This window comes from Lactuca sativa, chromosome 3 (genome assembly GCF_002870075.4).
Source record: "Lactuca sativa cultivar Salinas chromosome 3, Lsat_Salinas_v11, whole genome shotgun sequence".
Taxonomy (NCBI): domain Eukaryota; kingdom Viridiplantae; phylum Streptophyta; class Magnoliopsida; order Asterales; family Asteraceae; genus Lactuca; species Lactuca sativa.
Genome location: NC_056625.2, coordinates 79127044 through 79148847, shown reverse-complemented (window position 1 = coordinate 79148847; position 21804 = coordinate 79127044). Strand labels below are relative to the sequence as shown.

Below are 21804 nucleotides of genomic sequence, written 5' to 3'. Positions count from 1 at the left end.
ATTGTATATGTTGGATAAGATGTGTTTTAGTAAATACCCATGAAACATTGCATGATGAATATAATATAATGAGATAGTACTTGATGAATACATTGCATCTGTGCTTTATTTGGACTAATTCAACTGTTATCATGTAATTTACCAATTTATTTATACTTATGAGTTTGCATTGAATTAAATTTTTATGTATTTTGATAATTTTTTGTGACACGTATTCCCTTGTGGGAAATGTAGTATGAGATTATACTTATAAGCAGATGTCTACTTTGATTGATAAAATCGAGGAGAAGTTTCACCCCCTATCGAAGAACCGTGTAACACTCGATCCTTAGGTACATTTCCTTATGATTTTAAAGTTTATATTTTGGGGAGTTATGGGTCTACACATGGCGTAGATACCAAACTATGTAGGGTGTAGTTCATTAAACAAGGCATGGGGGTTTTATGCCCTACGCAGGGCGTAACCGCGTAGGGTGCAAACCCTAATTACGGGGTTTTGAGCCCTATTTAAGGACTTCAACTTTTGGAGGGATTTCTTATGACCAACCTTCATCCCCTTTAGCCCCCATCTCGAAACCCTAACCCTTTGGAGAGAATTTTAGAGCTTGTAAGTGATTCTTGGTATATCTTGGTAGTGAAGGAGGCCAAAGTTGAAGTTGTGGTGCACTCAAGCTTATGGATCCAGGTCTTTCATCCTTTTGTCCATCTTTTGAAGGTATAAAGTTTAAACCTTAATGAAAGTATTGTTAGATCTTGCTAGATTATGAGTTTATGTCCTTTTGTCCCATATTCTTGGTCCATTTGGGTATGAACTACTCCAGACCTTGTAGTTATTTTATTGTTGTTTATGAGGTTAATGAGTCATAAAACTGGGATGTTGGTTGTCTTCTTTCAACAATGCAAGAGTTTTGGATCATTAGTGAATGTTATGGGGCTAGGGTTTGATTTTGAGCTCCATATAGCCATGCAAAGGCATAAAGTTGGAGACTTTATGATTTAGAATGTTCATTAGGGTCATATCTAAGCTTTGAGTGAAAGGTCTTAATGTATTAAGTGCTTAGCATGAATATTGGCAAATGAAGTTGTATGTAGGGCATAATCTAGACTACGCCCAACATAGCCTTGGTTTCACTTATTTTCTGGTTAAGGCTTTACGCCCTGCGTAGAGTTAAGGGTACGTCGTACATAAGTCAATTGAAGGTTAACCGTTAAATTTTTGACCAGTTTGACTTTTGGTCAACTATGAGAGTTTGAGAACCTAGAAGGGCACAATTGACATTTGCCCGATTGAGGATTAGTCTTTTTAGACTTTCTGGGTTGGGGTATTTACCTTAATTGTTAAGTAGGTTTTGGTTTTGGATTCGTTGAGTAGGAGGGACTTCGCATCGATAGCTCATTTATGTGAGATCTATTCGTTTACCGATCAAGGTGAGTCATCTTACTGTACTCGTGGGTCGAGGCACCAATGTCGCCCCACTATTGTATGTTTGGGTTGAAATATACCCTAGGTTTGGTCCTACTGACATGTATTGGATTGAAATATACCATGGGGTGGGACCATTGATATTTATTGGGTTGAAATATATCCTAGGACTAGGACTATTGATATGTATTGGGTTGAAATATACCCCACGACTAGGCCTATTGATGTGTATAGGGTTGAAACATACCCTAGGACTGGGCCCACTAATTTTATGGTATGTGATATTTTGGGGAACTCACTAAGATTTGTGGTTACGATTTTATGGTTTAATGTTTTCAGGTACTTTTGGTTAGAAAGGGAAGGTCCCGACATGATCACAGAACATCCACCAGGGTTCTGTATTCTATGATTTGTTTTGTACTCTGATAACTATCTGATACATTTTATACTATGTTGGGTTATTGGAATGAATGAATGGATGTTTTGAGTTGACTAAAATAATTTTTTACTTAGTATTTTTAGGATGTTTCAAGTTGGTATCAGAGTCTTGGTTTGAGGGATTCAGATACACTCTCGGGTGTGTCTAAACTCAAACTGAGGAATTGGTAAACTTTTTAAAAGAAAACAACTTCTCAAAAAAAATTCTACAAAGAAAATGGGTGTGATGCGTGCTATCGTCTGAGCTCAAGTAAGTGATTCCCAAAATACCCATACCTAAGTATTATGATTATTATGTTTGTTAAGTAAATTTCATGCTAGAGCAGGGCTAAGGATACCTTAAGGAATTGTATGCTAGAACTGTTTGATTTGTGTGATGATATGTAGCCTAGGGAGACTAAATGTTATGTATTACTGAAGATTTATATCAGCTCAATTACTAGTTGAATGTATGCTTTAAAAATTATATACGATTACGATCATATAGCCCTAGAATGACTAGTTTAGCCTTATTTCATGTTCCTTGTTTAGTTGTGGACATAAGGTCGAATCATTTATTCAACAGTCTTTGTGATCCTAATTTCTGTATCATTTTCATGTATAAGGCAACCGGCAATGTTGGTAGAAATTCCTGGTAGTGTGGGAGCAAGTGATTTAAGGAATCCTAAGAGAGTTTAGGAATTATAGTGGCTTGGTGTGTGAGCTGTTAGCAAGGTATTCAAGAAGTGTTTAAGGGGTGGCTTAGAGGATCCAAAATAATTCTTGTGGAATATACATATAGGTGTAGAAGGTAGTATTAGGCCCATACTATTGAAAGCACAAGATATATACCTGAGTCAAGGAAAGTCATGACGATTCTAAGAAAATCATAAAGTGTGAGCTTCTTCGCATGTATACTAATTGTTTGTGTGTTGTATTTCAGTATAGTGATGACACGTGGCGGAGCAGGAGTTTCAGGATCTGGTTCCAGTTTGGGCTCTGATACCGAACCAATTGATGAGGTTTTATGTGAGTTCATCATGTTGGATATTACGTGAGGTATCCTTGACGTGACCCATGTGATGTTCAGGACAATCAAGGAAGGGATTGTTGAGATTACAGAGGAATTCTTTGGGACCTTTCAAGATGAGATGTCCTTTGGGCAGTAAAGATCCAGTTCCCTCATGTTTAAGGATTTCTAGGGATGTAGGGCACGAAAGTTCTTCGGGGTGAAAGACCCCATTATCACAAGGTAATGGATAGCTGACATGGAGTGTGCCCAAATGACGAGCTTCTGCCCTGATGGGTTGAAGGTGAGGTTCAATGCATGTTGTCCGAGGGAGAAAGCTCGTGATTGGTGGGAGGAGGTTGGATATGCACTAGGAGCACCAACTATTAAGGCTATGTCCCAACCTGATTTTGTAACCAATTTTTGAGCAGAGTTTGCACTGCCTGTCAAGGTGCAACAAATGGTGAGGGAGTTCCAGGAACTGTGCCAAACAACTAAACCTATGGCGGAGATCACTACCAAGTTTCAAGAGAGAGATTTACTGGTTCCACAGTATTCCATAATTGAGGAGATGAAGAAGACTCGATACCACGACATGCCGAGAGTGGATATCCATGAGTTTGATAGCTTTTTAACTTGTCGGTCATTAGAGGATATGATAGCCAAAGCCCAAGAGCGGGAGATTGACTTGGAGCACTTCAGGAAAAGGAAGGAAGAGCAGGTGGAGACTGCAGTGGGCCAGGAAAAAAGGCCCAAGACTGCTGATTCACACCATAGAGGCAAGAAGGGTCGAATTCGTTGTCACAAGTGCGGAAAGCCGCACAATGGAGCATGTCGAGCGGCGGGATCAAGTTGTTTTAGATGCGGACAAACTGGTCATATGAGTAGGAATTGCCCTTGTGGTACACTAATTTTCTTCCATTGTAATCACATAGGTCATAAGAATGCCGATTTCCCGATAATGACAGGAGGAATAGTGGTGGCGCCTGCACTAACCACATTGAGGATCATCAATGGCCGCTAAGGCAAGGCAGAGACAACTGGGGTGAAGAGAACGGCATTCCAGTTAACGACCGATGAGGCGAGAGCAGCACCTGATGTGGTTACTGGTATGTCTCTTTACCTTATCCTTTACTTTCGTCTGTGTTTATGCTTATGTTTTATCTTATCATGTATATGGACTTTCTTAATCAATGGTACGACTACTCATCTTCTATTCTATTCGGGTGCTACCCGATCTTTTATGTCTCTTGTGCTCAGCAAGAAGTTTAGTTATGCACCTGTGGTTTTGGATTATCCATTGGAGGCAGAGATTGCGAATGATCATTCAGTGAGTGCTTCGAGGGTTCATCGAGGATGTGTTCTGAACATGTTCAACAAGAGATATCATATTGATGTGGTTTTGATTTCTCTGTGAGGGCCGAATGTTATTATGGGGATGGATTGGTTGGGCCCTAATGGGGTTATGATTGATTATGAGCACCGGTTACTAAGAGTTGGAACCCCAAGTAGGGGAGAACTGGTTATTCGGGGTGAGGGTGCTCAGCGTGGATCTGCTCTCTGTTCAGCTTCGAAGGATATGAGATATCTTCGGTGGAGTTGTTTTGGATTTTTAATTTATGTAGTGGATACTCGAGTTAGGGGTACGATGATCGTGAATGATGTGCCCATTATTCGATATTTTTCGGATGTGTTTCCTAAGGAATTTCCTGGAGAGCCTTCTGAGAGGCAGTTTGAGTTTTGGATTAATTTAGTTCCCAGTGCGGCTCCAATAGCCAAGGCACCAGATCGATTAGCACCTTTGAAGATGCAGGAGTTGTCTACACAGCTTCAGGAGCTGTTAAACAAGGGATTTATCAGGACGAGTAGTTCGCCATGAGGAGCACCGATTTTGTTCCTAAAAGAAGGACGGTTCACACATGATGTGTATCGACTACCAGGAGTTAAATAAGTTAATGGTGAAAAACCGTTATCCTCTCCCAAGGATTGATGACTTGTTTGACCAGTTTCAAGGTGTATCTTGGTTCTCCAAGACTGATTTATGGTCGGGTTACCACCAGATGATGGTTCAGAGATGACGATGTGCAGAAGACACCCTTTATGACTCGTTATGGTCATTACGAGTTCGTGGTGATGCCATTCAGGCTCACCAACACACCAGCATCGTTCACGAATCTCATGAACTGGGTATGCAAACTAATGCTGGATCGGCCGGTGATTGTGCTTATTGATGATATTTTGGTCTACTCCATGACCAAGGAGTAGCACGAGGAACATTTATAGAAGGTATTAGAGACCCTGGAGAGAGAGAGAGAGAGAGAGAGAGAGGCTTTATGTCAAGTTCTCCAAATGCAAGTTCTGGTTGCACGAGGTGCAATTATTAGGGCACATCATCAACCAGAATGGTGTATTGGTCGATCCAACCAAGATTAAGGCGCTGATGCGGTGGGAGGTTCCGAGGACGCCATCTGAAATTCGGAGTTTTCTGGGTCTAGCGGGTTATTATCGGAGTTTCATTCAGGATTTCTCCAATATTGTTGTACCTTTGACCCGCTTGGCGAAGAAGAATGATACTTTCCAATTGGGGCCTGATCAGTAGGCAACTTTTGAGACACTGAGACAGAGATTATACGAGGCTCTGATTCTCACTCTTCTCGAGGGTATGTAAGATTGTTTGGTTTATTGTGATGTGTCGATCTCAGGATTGGGAGCATTACTCATGCAGAGAGGTCACGTGATTGCTTATGTTTCAAGGCAGCTAAAGTCTCATGAGTCGAATTACCCTACATACGATTTGGAGTTAGGGGATGTCGTTTTCGGCCTCAAGATTTGGAGACATTAATAGTATAAGATTAGGTGCACCAGTTATACTGACCACAAGAGTCTGAGGTTTTTGATGGACCAGTCAAATCTAAATATGAGACAGTAGAAGTGGTTGTATGTGGAGAAGGATTATGATTGTAAGATTCTATATCACCCGAGGAAGGTCAATGTCGTGGCTGATGCCTTGAGTCGCAAGTCCGCGAGTACACCTATCAAAGATTTGTTTTTAAGGATGGTTATTGTTTCTCCGTTATTTGATATGATCAAAGAGGCACAAGTGGAAGGGTTAAAAAAAGGAAAACGGGAAGGAGGAAAGGATCAAGGGTTAGATTCTGCTATTTGTCAGGGACAGTTGAGATTTATTAACTTAGTGTGGTAGGGTTTGGTTCCCGGTTATTGGTGGGGTTAGACAGACACTACTAGAGGAGTCTCACAAATCGATTTTTTTAATCCACCTAGGGGCCATGAAGATATATAGGGATCTGAGGTTGTTGAGTATTTGAGATATTGAAACTGATTTGATATGTTTGGTTATTTAGGGAAGCCTTTTTAGGGTTAATCGTTTTATGATTTCCTACGGTGCCTTTACAGTAGAAGTTCTTTATCGAGCTCTACTATGACATTGATTTTATATTAAGGCATTGGTTTTATATTTATGGTACATATTTTATGTTCCCTATAAATAATCATTAGGTTAGTTTTTAATGTAAGCTTTTTCCAGATTAGGGTTTTCTTTATGCGTTCATATCATAATCAATATACACAAAACCATTATCAGATTACTTGCGTATTATGGTGATTGATTCTTGATTGTTCTTGATATTCCACATTCATCATCTCGAATTTATTCCTAACAAGTGGTATCAGAGCAGGTTCTAGTAGATCTCAACGATTATTGCAAGAATCGATCTTGTTCATGGTGATATTTTATCATGAATCTCACATTGTTCTTCAAGTTTTGTAAGCTTTCTGGAAAGAAAAAGTCTAATACCTCGTTTTATTGCAAAATCTTGTTCATATCTGTTATCTTATACTCATTTTTCATCTGATTTGTTCTTGAATTGTGTTTTGGAAGAAAAAGAAAAAGAATTTCGCATTTTGTCAAAGTATTTGGGTTCAGATCTACTTTATCTCTCTAAAAACCGTCTAAAATCTGTTTTCTCTCTCTAGAATTGTTATCAGATCTACTTTCTCTCTCTTTAAGTTTTCTTTCTTGTTGAAGATTTAATGGCGGATTATATTGTGTTAAAAGGCATTAAAAGACTAGGATTAAAAGTTACAGATCCAAAGTTTCTTCTTAAAGAAGGATATTTGTTTTGGGATGTTCCTGAGCAATCTATGTTGAAGAATGTCGTTGAGATGTATAATCTCTATGTTGATGAGAAAATTGGTGATTTCACACAGATTTCTTGTGGTGGATTTAAAAGTAATCGTGTAGAGGAAGATAAAGATTTGTTAAAACAATTTATCATTATCAAAGAATATTTACTTTTGAAGCGAATTCAACAGAACTTAAAGAAAGAAAGAACAAGAAAAACAAGAGTAAAATAAAGAAGGGTTGGATGCCCAAGGTACAAGTACCTAATGCATGTGAAAAGGTTCAGAAAGCTGAAGTCAAGAATGTTCAAAGAAACTTCAATTCTTATTTTTCTTCAGATAAAGATGTTATAAGTTGGAGGAAAGAGAAAAGAATATTTGATTGGTTTAATGAAGTTTTTGGAAATTTTTGTTTTCCAACTAAAAAACGGGTATTATTTTCAAAAGGCGATCGATTTTCTTCAAATAAGTGGATGTGCAAGAAACCAACTTTAATATTAAATGAGTACCAAATGTGTCGTAAGAGTTTTGACCTTTATAAAAAATAAAAATAAAAAATGGTGACAAAATTTGATGAAATCTGGTGATAATTTATTCAAAGATATGAAATTCTTTTGAAGAAATCAACTTTTATTGATTTTTAATGGATGGTAATGACAAAATGGTGAAAAGTTGAAAAAGTGGGTGGAAAAAGACATTTTCTACAAAAAATGGGGCTGTCATCTGACATATTTTAGCAAAAGGGGTGCAAGTTGTCAGTGTACTGCAATTAGGAGAGTCAGATTCGGAACTATTGAAAAATGGGAGTTACATTCGGAATTTATTGAAATTTTGGTCATAATTTGTTAGTTTCGGATTTATGGGCAAAATCTATCATTTTACTAAAAATACGAGGGTTGTTTTCGAGCCTTTAGCCAACCAGTCGTGGTTGTGTTCATTCCTGTAAATCGGAGTTGTATAACCAAAGTCACAATCGGAATCTGAGCCTTTGTTTGGAATTAACTCTCACGAACGTCAAATGCGAACATGTGCTCTCGGAACCGACTGACTCACTGTGGGGATGTTCGGAGGTTACAATTGAATTCGGAGTTTTGGATTCGGCGTCGGAGTTCTAATCTCACAATTGAATTCGGAGTACCCGGTTTTGGATTTTACCGTCCGTCTCCGAATACCTCTGAATGTTCGGAGGCATTCACAGTACTAGGTTCGGATGTTGCAACTGATTCGCTATCGGACTTTCAGTCTCAATATTGAAATTGATTCGGAAGTTCATAGGCGATCTTCGTATACGAAAACTGCAATCAATATTCGGAGCTTCAGTAATCTGCTCGGAAACTGCTTTCGTAATTTTTAGAATAAAGATTTGCAATCGGCATCAACTGTAAACGAACATTCGGAGTTTAGAAACCACAATTGGAACTTCACAACATGGATTCAGACTCTTAATTGATAACTCAACGTCTCATCATCGGAAGTTTAAATCAGAAATCAAAATCAGAATTGAAGAACGCGACATAGGAAATTGTTGACTGCATCATGATCGGAATTACTAAAGAAATTTAACATCATAATCAATTGATGTTTCAGAATTGTCTATAAAGAACGAATTTGTTTCGTATCTGTTTTTGACTTTTTAAAGTCATAGAAAGCGTCGTCTGTGTCACGGGATGACTCTTTTAGACTAGTCAATACCGTGTGCCACTTAGTGTTTCTCCGACTAAGTCAGGCTAACTTCGACGATCTAGATGTACTAACGAACTTAGGAAGCAAGAGTTACGAAAAGGGACACTTCAAGAAAGCTTCTATTATATAACTCGAAACTTCTTTACAACGCAACTTCTTGATGGTTTCGACAAATGAGTCCTCCCCCTATTTATAGGAACCTTACACCTCCTCAAATGGAAGTTTCTAGGTCCCGATCATTCATGACTAATCTAGACTCTTCCTATTATATACATGGATTTTACAAGACTCTAGAATATTGTAAACTTGTATATGATGCTCTAGAAATCTCTAAGTCTTCCCGACATTATCCAAATCGTTCTTGTATGATCTAGCGTGTTCTAGATCCCTCCAAAGTCTTCCGAGTCGTTCTAGTTTCGTCTAGTGCCTTCTTTATTTATTCCGGATCGTTCTCCTTTATTCCACAGACATCTATAATATTCTAGCACCTTCCAGGGTCTCGTAGAGCATTCTTGATCTCTCCGGAGATTTCTCGAGTATACTTGATCGTTCCAGAGTTCTCTAGACGTCCGTGGTATTTTCCAGAAGCTTGGTCTGTGACACCCTCCCCCACTTAAACCCTTGACGTCCTCGTCAAGTCTTCTATACATATGTCTTGGTTTTGTCACGGAGCTAGTTTGTGTCTTTTCTTTTTCTCCAAAGTATTTCTTCGAGTAGGGTGTGCTTTTATTTCTCAACGTACCTTGAATCATACTTCTTCTCTCAGCCTCATAACTTCTTGAGTAAATTTTCAAGGGGGTTATGGATCCCTGCTCCTTCATGTATGCCTTATTTACTTGAATTTCCCTTTTTGGCTTCATATTCTTCTTGATCATATTACACTGGCAATAACATATGTGCATACTTCCTTTTCTCTCGGGGCCTTTTTGAAACTTCATAGTTGAAAGGGTTCGAGCTTTTGTCTTGCTTCTTTCCAAGGGAATTATATGGATAGTTGATCCCTTGGTTATACGCATGGTGTTGTCTCTTTCAAACGACCAAGGACATACCATATCTAGGAATTCCATTCCTTGTACCATGCGATAGTCGTCCATCGGAACCACTATCAAGTCGATGGTCCCTTTCCATTCTGCAATCTTCATGGGTATTCCACGAGAAACTCCGAGGATCGGATTGGATGGAGAGTTGACAACTTTTAACCGACCTAACTCCTTTGTATAGTGAATACCCAACTTCTTAGCTTCTTCCTCTGCGATGAAACTATGCGTTGCTCTGGAATCTACTAGCGCCTTAGTGTTCCTGGCATTCACTTTAACTTCGACGAACATGAGACCCCCTCCTTTATTTTCTACCTTCTTAGAAGATTTTATCTCATCTTTCGATACTGAGTTCAGAAAGCGCATTGAGCTTATTTTTGCTTCGTCTTCTTCTTCTTGCAAAACCATCGCATAGAAGGTCTTTTTCTTCGGACAGTCTCAGATCAAGTGAGGACCATCACACAAGTAGCACTTGATCTCCTTTCGCTCTTCTCTTCGGTTTCTTCCTTCGATTTCTTTTCCTTTCGTATTTAAAGTTTGGGATGTGTTTTGTTTTGGTTCCAGTTTCGTCATAGTTTGTTCTCCCCCACTATTCTTCTTAACCGTGCTTTCTTTTCGAAATTCCATTAGATCTTCTGCCATGGCAATAGCTTCGTCAATGTCTTTGACATTTCTCCTCTTGAGCTCGTTGTAGGACCAAGATTGTAGTCCATCCATGAAATAGAAAAGTTTGTCCTTCTCCTGCATGTCGGGTAACTCTAGCATCAAGCTCGTGAACTCGACTATATAGTCTCGGATGGATCTCGTATGCTTTAGCCCACGAAGTTTCTTCATCGCTATGTCTTCAGCATTGTGTGGGCAGAATTGTCTCTTGAGTTGCCTCTTGAATTCTTCCCATGTGTCTATGGTATATAATCCTTTTTCAATATCACCATGCTTCCTTCGCCACCATAGAGCTGCACTCTCGCATAGATAAAGTACGGCTGTATCTACCTTCGTCTTGTCGTCCTTCACTTGACTAGCATTGAAGTAGCATTCCATCGACCAAAAGAATTCGTCGAATTCTTTGGGGTCGCGTTTACCTCCATACTTCAATGGTCTGGGTGCTTCTGTGTGCGGAAATGTTCTTACAATGGTCCCTCCAGTGATTGCTGCCTTGCACAGGTTTACTCCGGCTTGTAATGCGTCTACCTTCTCACGGAACTCGCTTCGCAGAGTGTTAATAAGTCCAAGGACTTCTTCCTTGATGACACCGATGGTCTCCTTCAATCAATCGCTCGTGTCACTTATCTCGGCAACGAACTGATCGACGGTATCCTTCCATTCAAGGATCTCACCGACGTTAATCTCTGTCCTTGTAAGCTTGTTCTCTAAGCTTTCCAAGGCATCTATCGATTGGTCCCTCTTCCTGGACTTTCTTCCTTTCTCTTCGACAACAGGGGCCACGTTTGCGACTTCACTACTTCCTGCTTCCGTAGTCATGATCTCTTGCTTGTACGAACCTGGCTCTGATACCACGTGTCACAGGATAACTCTTTTATACTAGTCAATACCGTGTGCCACTTAGTGCTTCTCCGACTAAGTCAGGCTAACTTCGACGATCTAGATGTACTAACAAACTTAGGAAGCAAGAGTTACGAAAAGGGACACTTCAAGAAAGCTTCTATTATATAACTCGAAACTTCTTTACAACGCAACTTCTTGATGGTTTCGACAAATGATTCCTCCCCCTATTTATAGGAACCTTACACCTCCTCAAATGGAAGTTTCTAGGTCCCGATCATTCATGACTAATCTAGACTCTTCCTATTATATACATGGATTTTACAAGACTCTAGAATATTGTAAACTTGTATATGATGCTCTAGAAATCTCTAAGTCTTCCCGACATTATCCAAATCGTTCTTGTATGATCTAGCGTGTTCTAGATCCCTCCAAAGTCTTTTGGGTCGTTCTAGTTTCGTCTAGTGCCTTCTTTATTTATTCTGGATCGTTCTCCTTTATTCCACGGACATCTATAATATTCTAGCACCTTCCAGGGTCTCGTAGAGCATTCTTGATCTCTCCGGAGATTTCTCGAGTATACTTGATCGTTCCAGAGTTCTCTAGACGTCCGTGGTATTTTCCAGAAGCTTGGTCTGTGACAGTCGTCTGTTCAATTATTGAAGATGATTCAATTTACGAATTCAGTCCTACATTTTGGCAAAAATAAACCCCATTTCTAAATCCTTTAAAAATCCATGTGTTTTATCATTAGAATTTTCAAAACTTGACAAATTCTACCCAATTTCTTTATTCTTCAATTTTACCATTTTTACCCATTCTTACCAAAATATTTTCACTTCTTATCATTTTCTTTGGTCTTATTCTTTATAATCCCTTCTAAATAATTGCTTATTATTCTATTTTTTATCTAATATTTAAAAATCGAAAAGTAAAAAATTAATTTTTGTTATTTTTCCGGTTTTAATTTTTGTGAATTAAGTATATTCTAAAAAGATTTATTTCATCTAATCTGACGGGTTTTGAAGAGTGTTGATGATTCTTCTTAACTTTTCAGATTCTCTCCATGGTATTTGTTGAAGATTCAAGGGGGAGTGATGATTATTCAAGGGGGAGTTCGTATTTGGAAAACGATATTTGTTTCTCTCGCTTTGAAGACCCCATATGTTGGTGAGTCTCATAATTTAGGGGGAGAAATGCCAAGAAGATCGAAAATCGTGATCTTCATTGGTTTCAGGATCTAGGGGGAGATTGTTGAGTATTTGAGATGTTGAAACTGATTTGGCATGTTTGGTTATTTAGGGAATCCTTTTTAGGGTTAATCGTTTTATGATTCCCTACGGTGCCTTTACAGTAGAAGTTCTTCATCGAGCTATTCTAAGGCATTAGTTTTATATTAAGGCATTGGTTTATATTTATGGTAAATATTTTATGTTCCCTATAAATAATCATTTGGTTAGCTTTTGATGTAAATTTTTTCTAGATTATGGTTTTCTTTGTACGTTCAAATCATAATCAATATACACAAAACCTTTATCTGATTGCTTGCATATTATGGTGATTGAATCTTGATTGTTCTTGATATTCCGCATTCGTCATCTCGTATTTATTCGTAATAAGAAGGAGGTAGCTTGGTTTGTGGAGCGGTGCTTGACTTCCCAGAAAGCCTAGGTCGAACATTAGATACCCCACAACAAGATGCATCTGTTACCCATTCCCATATGGAAACGGGAGGAGATCACCATGGACTTCATTACGAACTTATTGCAGACAGTGCGAGGGCTGGATTTGATTTGGGTCATTGTGGATAGATTGAACAAGAGTATGCATTTTATCCCCATTTTGGAGAGCATCTCTACAGAGAAATTAGTAGATATTTATATATGAGAGATTATGGCACTTCAAGGGGTTCCCGTATCAGTGGTCTCTAATAGGGATGTTTGTTTCACTTTCAGATTCTGGAAGAGATTCCATAAGGAGTTGGGCACTCAGTTGCATTTCGACACATCTTATCATCCCCAGACTGACGGGCAGAGCGAGTGAACGATTTAGACACTTAAGGATATGCTACGAGCACGTGTGTTGGATTTTGGTGGGAGTTGGATTTCGTATCTACTCTTGGTCAAGTTCTCCTACAATAACAGTTAGCATGACAGTATTGACCGACCTCCTTCGAGATGCTTTATGGGAGGAAATGTTAGACCTCAGTTTGTTGGGGCGATGTTAGACATCGGGTTATGGGGAGTACTGAGGTAGTACTCAATACCAATGAGTTGATTCAGCAAGTGCGCAGAAGGCTTCAGACCGCATAGAGCCATCAGAAGAGCTACGTAGACCGACGACATTCCAATCTTGAGTTTCAGGTTAGTGACATGGTGCTTCTAAAGGTGTCATCTGATTGAGGAGGCGGTGCAAGTTGGGCCCTAAGTATATTGGTCCTTTCAGGGTTGTTGCTTGAGTGGGCAGGGATGTGTACCATTTGGATTCACCTGACGAGCCTAGTCAGATCTACAACACTTTCCACGTTTCTCAGCTGCTAAAGTGTTTCATTGATGATTTTGCAGTAGTTCCATTGGAGGATATTTAAGTGAACGAGCGTTTCAACTATGTGGAGAGACCAATGACGATTCTTGACAGGAAGACCAAGACCTTGCACAACAAGGTAGTGAAGCTGATGAAGGTGCAATGGCAGCACCGGGAGGGTTCTAAATGGACATGGGGACCTGATAAGGAGATAAGAGAACATTACCCAAAGTTTCTTGCAGCAGTAGACTTCAAGGACGAAGTCTGATTCAAGTGGGGAAAGTTGTAACACCCGTTCCTCAGGTACATTTCCTTATGATTTTAAAATTTATATTTTTTTGGAGTTATGGGTCTACACAGGGTGTAGATGACTAAGTACACAGGGCTTAGTTCATTAAACAAGGCACATGGGGTTTTATACCCCTAAGTAGTGCGTAACGCATGTCACACATGGTGTAACCGTGCAGGTTGCAAACCCTAATTGTGGGGTTTTGAGCCTTATTTAAGGACTTAAACTTATGCAGGACCTTCTTATGACCAACCTCCATCCCCTTTAGCCCCCATCTAGTAACCCTAACCCTTTGGAGAGAATTTTTGAGCTTATGAGTGATTCTTGGTGTATCTTCGTAGTGAAGGAAGGCCAAAGTTGATTATTGTTGTTATTATTATAGTTTTTTATTAATTGACTAGTTGTTAGACCCATATATTATATAAGTTAATTTAAAAAAAAAAAAGTTAAATATAAAGGTCAAAATATTTGAAATTTTAAATTTATAAGAAAATAAGAAAAATAATCTATTTTAATAAATGAAGGGTTTTTTTGTCACATGTCACTCTCATTTAATTTGTCAAATGTCATTTTGTGGTTATTTTGAATTTTTTTTCCATATGTCACTTTATGAGTTTTTTCTATTTTAATAAATTCCACATAATATTTTAATGTAATAATTACAATAAATGAATATCAATTTATTAATGGACTCACCTTATTATTTTAAAATTTCCAAAATAAAATTCATTAGTTTATTTATTTAAATTTAAAAGAAAAATCAATTTTAATAATTCATTTTCTTATTTTCTTATAAATCCAAAGTTCTTAAATATTTAGACTTTTATATTTAATTTTTTTAATTAATCCATGTAATATATGGATCTTACACCTAGTGAATTATTATAATGAAAATGTGTTTTATCTTTTAAATTTAAACAAATTAAATAAATAAAGAAAAGAAACTAATTAGTTTTAATTTTAGGAATTTTAAAATTAAAAAGTAAGGTTATTAATGAAATTATATCCATTTATTACTATATTTATTGCAAATATCATATTAAAATATTATGTAAATTTTAATAAAATAGACAAACTCATAAAATGACATGTAAAAAAAATATTTATTCAAAATAACTATAAAATAACATTTGCCAATTTGAATGAGATTATGAGAAGTGCTAAAAAAAACTTCCATTTATTAAAGAAGATTTATTAAGGAGGATTATTATTGTTATTATATTAGATTGTTATTGATATTAATGTCCTCGTTATAATTGTAATAACTTTATTGTAGATTGAATATTTGAATTATATTCCGTCACGAGTTGGTAATGTCGTCATCTTTTTTTTACTTGGAATATCTTATAAAGACGAGGCTTGAATGATATCGGTCTCACTATTAAACGGTTTAATAAAATAAAATAATATAATTGATATCAAAAGAAAAAATCTAAGACAATGACAATATAATTTTTTCGTATATAACATATTGGTTAATATAATGTATAAAAAAATCATGTTCAATTAAAAAAAAATCTTTAACAAAGTTAATGTAACATATAGTCAATAAAAATATTATTATTATTATTATTATTATTATTATTATTATTATAATAATAATAATAATAATAATAATAATAATAATAAAATCAAAAAAAAATCAAAGTATTTTGGTCTGGCTATAAAATAGCCTGCAGTAAAATAGTCATTTTGCATCCCCAATTCCCAATTGCACGAAGGAAGAGACCTTACCATTTGGGCAACTCGCCGGCTGGATTGATTGAGGGCAAAAACACAGGAACCGGAATGGAAACCATTTATATCCACACCTCCCACCACTTCGCTCACAGTCGACACATTCTTGTGCAGACCAGAACAATGTAAAGCCTCTCTTCACTACCTCCGCATAATTTCCTCCGTCCACCACCACTTTCTTCCGCCTTTCTCCATCCTGCTCTTCCACTAGCGCCACAACCACCTGAGTACAAACTTCTTTTGCGCTCCCCAAATTTGAGTCATCACTAAGCATAACCAACTGGACGGCTGGGTCACAAGACCCAATCATATACCTCGTCAGATTCTTGGGCACTTCCTTAGTACAATCCGTAAGAAAAACAAGTTCCGAAGTTGAGCTGCCATACATCCAAAACAGGTTTCCACCAAGTGTTACGTTTGTGATTGAGGAGTTGCAAGTGATGGTCGGGTAATTCAGCAAGCGCATAGACCCTGCTTTATAGTCGATATTTTCAAATGAGTAGTTATTTCCAGATATACTAAGAACTGGGAGGCCATCGTCGTTGCAAACCAGCTCGAAACCCGGGTACCCACAATGCGGTTCATGTAAACCTCTAATGAAAAATGGAAATCTTATGCTCATACCATCGCCACAATGTTTCGGGACACAATCTTCATAGAATGGGTCCAAACAAAACGACCCATTGAAAATCACCAACAAGGTGAACAGTAATATCTGTTGTTTGAGTACTTGTTTCATCTGGAACCTTGATGAAAATAATCATGGGGGATTAGAAAAATGAAGATATGAGGGAGATAAAGGTAAAAAGAGATACATGTAGCTGATTAGAACGCACTATGTGCATGCTTTTAAAACACCGGACCATCGTTGTAATTATTGCAATACAAGTCTTGGTCGTTGATTTGTCTAGTGTTTTCTATGCCTTACTTTTACTTTTCTTTCAACTGTTTTCTTTCTGTCCGTTTCGTCTTTTAACTAATAATCTTATTAGTTGATAAAACGTCACGATAAAAATACATGATGCGAAACGAAATTAAGACGAAATTGAAATCTAAATTCATGTTCGTGTTGTAGTCGTGTCAAGTTTAAAAAACACGATGTCGTGTCGTGCTGTGTTCATATTCAATTGTTTGACACAAAATTGACACGATTTAGCATTTGCTTTTCGTGTTTCTTGTGTTTGTCATGTTATGTATGGTTGAATATTAATTAAATAAAATAATTGTAATTTTATGTTATTTTTGTCGTGTTGTGTCCTGATTGTCGTTTTTTAATTTGTTCGTTTTCGTGTTAATTAAAAAAAAATTGTGTCGTGTTCATATTACATAAAACATTGTTGTGTTACATTATTCATGAAGCCACGGTTGTAATTTTTATTTACTTCAACTATTTCGATCAACATAACCTCCAAAATTATGTGTTTAATGTTACAAGAATTTACTTGTATTGGAGTTATGTCTCATCTTAAAATAAATACACGAAAAAAAAACAAAAGAAACTTGATGCATTTAGTACAATATGGAATGCGATAATCACTTTGATATATATATATATATATATATATATATATATATATATATATATATATATATATATATATATATATATATATATATATATATATATATATATATATATATATATATATATATATATGAAAAGTTTAGTGCAAGAATGTGATAAGACTTAGGATCCAACACTTAAGATTGAATAGGATAGTGTTGGTTAGGATTTGTTGCATGGTTGAGATTGATGGCAAGTTAAAAGCCTCAATGTAGCTCCAAATCAACATACAGTTGGCGATGTTTTTGTGTGCTTTTTCCCACCATGTGAAAAAACGTGTGGCGAAGTTTCAGATTTGTAGGGACAGACAATTAGTGAACATTTCAATAATGTACTCAATGTTATTCTATTGGAAAAAGAATTGTTTAAGAAACTTGAGCTCGAAAACTTCAACAGATGCAAGATAAAAACGGTTCAGGATATGTTATTTGCTAGACTAGAGTTGATATTTGTAGAATATTCATAGTTAGTATTCAAACTCCGGTGCACATTTAATTTTGGTTATTGAGATGTTTAGGAGCAATAGATTGGGCAAATTTTGAATATAGGGATGTTTAGGAGCAATAGATGGAACATACATAAGTGTACATGTATTAAACTAAAACAAACCTAGATAAAAAAAATAGAAAAGGTGATATAACAATGAATGTATTTGTTGCTTGCACTTGTGATATGCAATTCATTTATCTATTACTAAGCTGGATTTGTGGGCCTCATCCATCAAAATCTGCCGCACTCCACCCTAATACGCCACCCAGACCCTCCCGTGCAAGGTCAGCAACCTGCGGCTGTCATAGTTAAACGAGACCACCTGGCCTATGATCCGCTCGCATTTCCGGCGCTCCTCCTTCAAACCCTCGACCTGTGCCTCTCGGATCCGCTCCAACAGCGGAGTCACTACCGTCATCCTCAAACAAATATCTCTGATCGGGGCTGCCTTGCAACTGAGCGCGTCGGCCACAACGTTGGCTTTCCCCGGATGATAAAGGATCTCACAATCGTAATGTTTTACCACATCTAACCACCGACGATGCCTCATGTTCAAATTCGGCTGATCCATGAGGTATCTCAAACTCTTGTGGTCTATGTAAATGGTACATTGGACCCCATAGAGGTAGTGTCGCCAAATCTTGAGGGCGAAGATAACCACCCCCAACTCCAAATCATGCGTCGGGTAATTCGCCTCGTGAGGCTTCAGTTGCCTCAAGCGTAGGCAATGACATGCCATTTCTACATCAATAATGCGCCCAAACCCGAAATGGACGCATCACAGTATACTACAAAATTCTCCACGCCCTCTGGAAGGGCTAGAATCGGCGCCTCACATAATCTCCACCTCAAAGTCTCAAATGTTGCGTGCTGCTCAGGCCCCCAGCGAAATACAATGGCTTTCTTCGTCAGTCGGGTCAAGGGCACGACTATCTTAGAGATGTCCTGAATGAACCTCCGGTAATAGCCTGCCAATCTCAGGAAACTCCGAATCTCAGATGGAGACTTCGGAACCTCCCATCTCATTATGGCCTCCACTTTGGCCAGGTCGACCAAAATACCGTTCGGGTTGACAAGGTGCCCGAGAAACTGCACCTCGAGCAACTAGAACTCACACTTGGAGAACTTGGCATACAAGCTCTCCCTCCGCAGGGTATCCAAAACCTCTCGCAGATGCTCTTCATGTTGCTCCTGTGTCTTGGAGTAAACCAAGTTGTCATCGATGAAAACTATCACAGACCGATCCAACATCGTCCTACATACGCGGTTTATGAGGTCCATGAACGCGGCCGGAGCATTAGTGAGCCCGAAGGGCATCACCACGAACTTGTAGTGGCCATAGTGAGTCTGGAAAGCAGTCTTATGTACGTCCTCGTCTCTGACCCTCATCTAATGGTAGCCCGACCGCAAATCTATCTTGGAAAACCAAGATCCCCCCTGAAGCTGGTCGAAGAGGTTATCAATACTCGGGAGTGGGTAACTGTTCTTCACTGTTACCTTGTTCAACTCTCGTTAGTCTATACACATCCGATGTGACCCATCCTTCTTCTTCACAAACAAGATCGGGGCTCCCCAGGGTGAACTGCTCGGCCTAATAAATCCCTTGTCTAACAGCTCATGTAGTTGTGTAGAAAACTCCTGCATCTCGGGAGGAGCCAACCGAAACGGTGCCTTGGCTATCGAAGCCGCACCAGGGACCAAGTTGGTCCTGAACTCTACCTGTCTCTCTAGTGGTATCCCAGGCAGATCCTTTGGGAATACATCCGCATACTCACGCACCACTGGCACATCACTAGCAGTCATCTTACCTGCCTCCCCAGTATCCATAAGGTAGGAGACATACCCTGCACACCCCTGTTGTAGGTAGCGCCTAGCCCTAGCTGCTGAGCAAAGGGTTGGTCCTTGCGATGGTCTCTCGCCCTAAATCACCAGCTCTCCCCCACTTGGGGTCCTGACCCGAACCAACTGCTGCTCGCAGTCGATCACTGCCCCATTGGGGCTCAACCAATCCATACCTATAATAACCTTGCTCCCACGCAACGGAATGGGAACCAGCCTACCAGGTAGCGCTCCTCATACTGCCTCAAAACACAATCTCTAAAAACCTATGATGCGTGTACTGATCGGTCGTCTACAATCTCGACCTCCATAGGGCAATCCAACATGCCCGAAGACTTAAGGAACCTCTTGCTAAGGGAAATAGAGACAAATAATCCGGTAGCCTCCTAGTCAAAGAGCACCTGTACTGGAATGTTGTTCACATGGAACGATCCTAAACCACACATGAAACATATACATAAATATCATAAACACATACAATAAGAGCTAGGGAGAAGAAAACATACCCGTCACCACATCGGGTGCGGCGTGTGTCTCCTCGGTAGTCAACTGGAACGCTTGGCTTCGCAGGGTCGCTGGCGTTGGCGCTGTTACTGTCAATCTCAAACAATCAGCCTTTTTATGGCCCTTCTGATTGCAATGGAAGTAAATCAGGTCTGATGTCTGGAATGTGGGGGTGGGGGCAATATAATCCTTGCTAAAGTGCCCAGCATTGTCGCACTTATAGCAGCCCGATGACCTCAATCTACAAGTCCCCTCATGTGGCCTGCCGCATTTCCTGCAGTGGCTCTGGCCTGGCTGGCCCCTCAACCTAGTGGCGGATCCCTTGGGCTTCTTCCCTGAAGCCCCAGTCACCTGTCCCTCTTCCGCCTTCCTTTTTTTTGATATGCTCCAAATCAATTTCCCTCTCCCTCGCCCTGGGAATCATAGAGTACAGATCCAAGCATGCCAAGTAGCTAATATGCTCCTGAATATCGGCTCTCAACATGCCGTGATAAAGGGTCCTCCATATCTCCTCATCTCCTGCATACTGAGGCACCAATAAGGCTCTCTCCCGGAACTTGGCGGTAATCTCTTCCACCGTCTCTGTCGTCTGCCTCATATCAAGAAACTCCCTGGCCAACTGCTGAAGCTCCACAGCTGGCGCGAACTCAGCCCTAAACCGAGCCACAAAGTCTGACCAAGTCATAGCCTTAATGGCTAGGGCTCCCAAGGAATCACCAACCGACTCCCACCAATCTCTGGCCCTGTCCCTCAAACACCCTGCAACATAACGAACCTTCGACCCCTCCGGGCAGATAGTCAAGTGAGTAGACTCCATGTCTGCAATCTACCTCCTGGCAGCAATGGGGTCCTTCACCCCATGGAATTCTGGCACACCACAACCCCTGAAGTCCTTGAAGTACAATGTGCATGATCCTGACTGGCTGGATGCCATGTCACTCCTAAACGCCCTGAGGCGATCCTCCATCATCTCTATGATCCCTTCCTTGATCGACCCAAAGATAACCGGGGTCGCCTCAAGGATATCTCTCGTGATCTCTGACGCGATGAACTCACATAGTCTCTCAACCACTGGCTCGGAACCCGAACCCGAACCCGAACCTAATCTTAATCCTGACCCTGATCCCGATCCTCGTGTTCTGTCACGCGTAATCATCATCATTCTGAAACAAAATATGTAAATGTCAGGGTCATACATAATTTCGAGAGACCTTACCCACTCTACAAGTTCCCTGGTTCTATCTTGGACCTCCTTGACTCGAGTATGGATCTTTTGCTTTTAGTAGTACGGGCCCATACTACCTTCCACATCTATCCGTACTTTCCTCAAGGATTGATTCGACTTCACCAAGTCCCTTCTACTACTACTGCACCCCTTGCTAATCTCTTCCTAGGCTTACCCTAAGGTAACTCTCCAACACATTCTCCGCCATCAGCTGCATGAGAAGTTCCTGCCACCTTTATTTAACTACCTTGCGAATACCATTACATATCACTAAGACCAGATAATTCTTCGAATGAGAGGTTCTGCCCTACAACGGTTGGACTCAAACAAGAGCTGCGAAATAGGTCTAAACCTAACCTTCTAAAATTATTCAGTCCTCGCAATATGTAACGTGATGTATTCGTTTATTAGTCAGTTAAAGG

General features: G+C 39.4%; 1 protein-coding gene across 1 annotated transcript in view; it reads right to left on the bottom strand.

The window, feature by feature from the left end:
* Positions 1-16604, bottom strand: part of LOC111904531 (LEAF RUST 10 DISEASE-RESISTANCE LOCUS RECEPTOR-LIKE PROTEIN KINASE-like 2.5) — a 20441-nt gene extending 3837 nt beyond the window's left edge. The window contains exon 1 of the mRNA XM_042900208.2: positions 15759-16604. Coding sequence (XP_042756142.1) covers positions 15759-16500 — 742 coding nt within the window. The 5' untranslated portion in view covers positions 16501-16604. The remainder of the gene's footprint in view (positions 1-15758) is intronic.
* Between the last annotated feature and the right edge of the window lie 5200 nt (positions 16605-21804).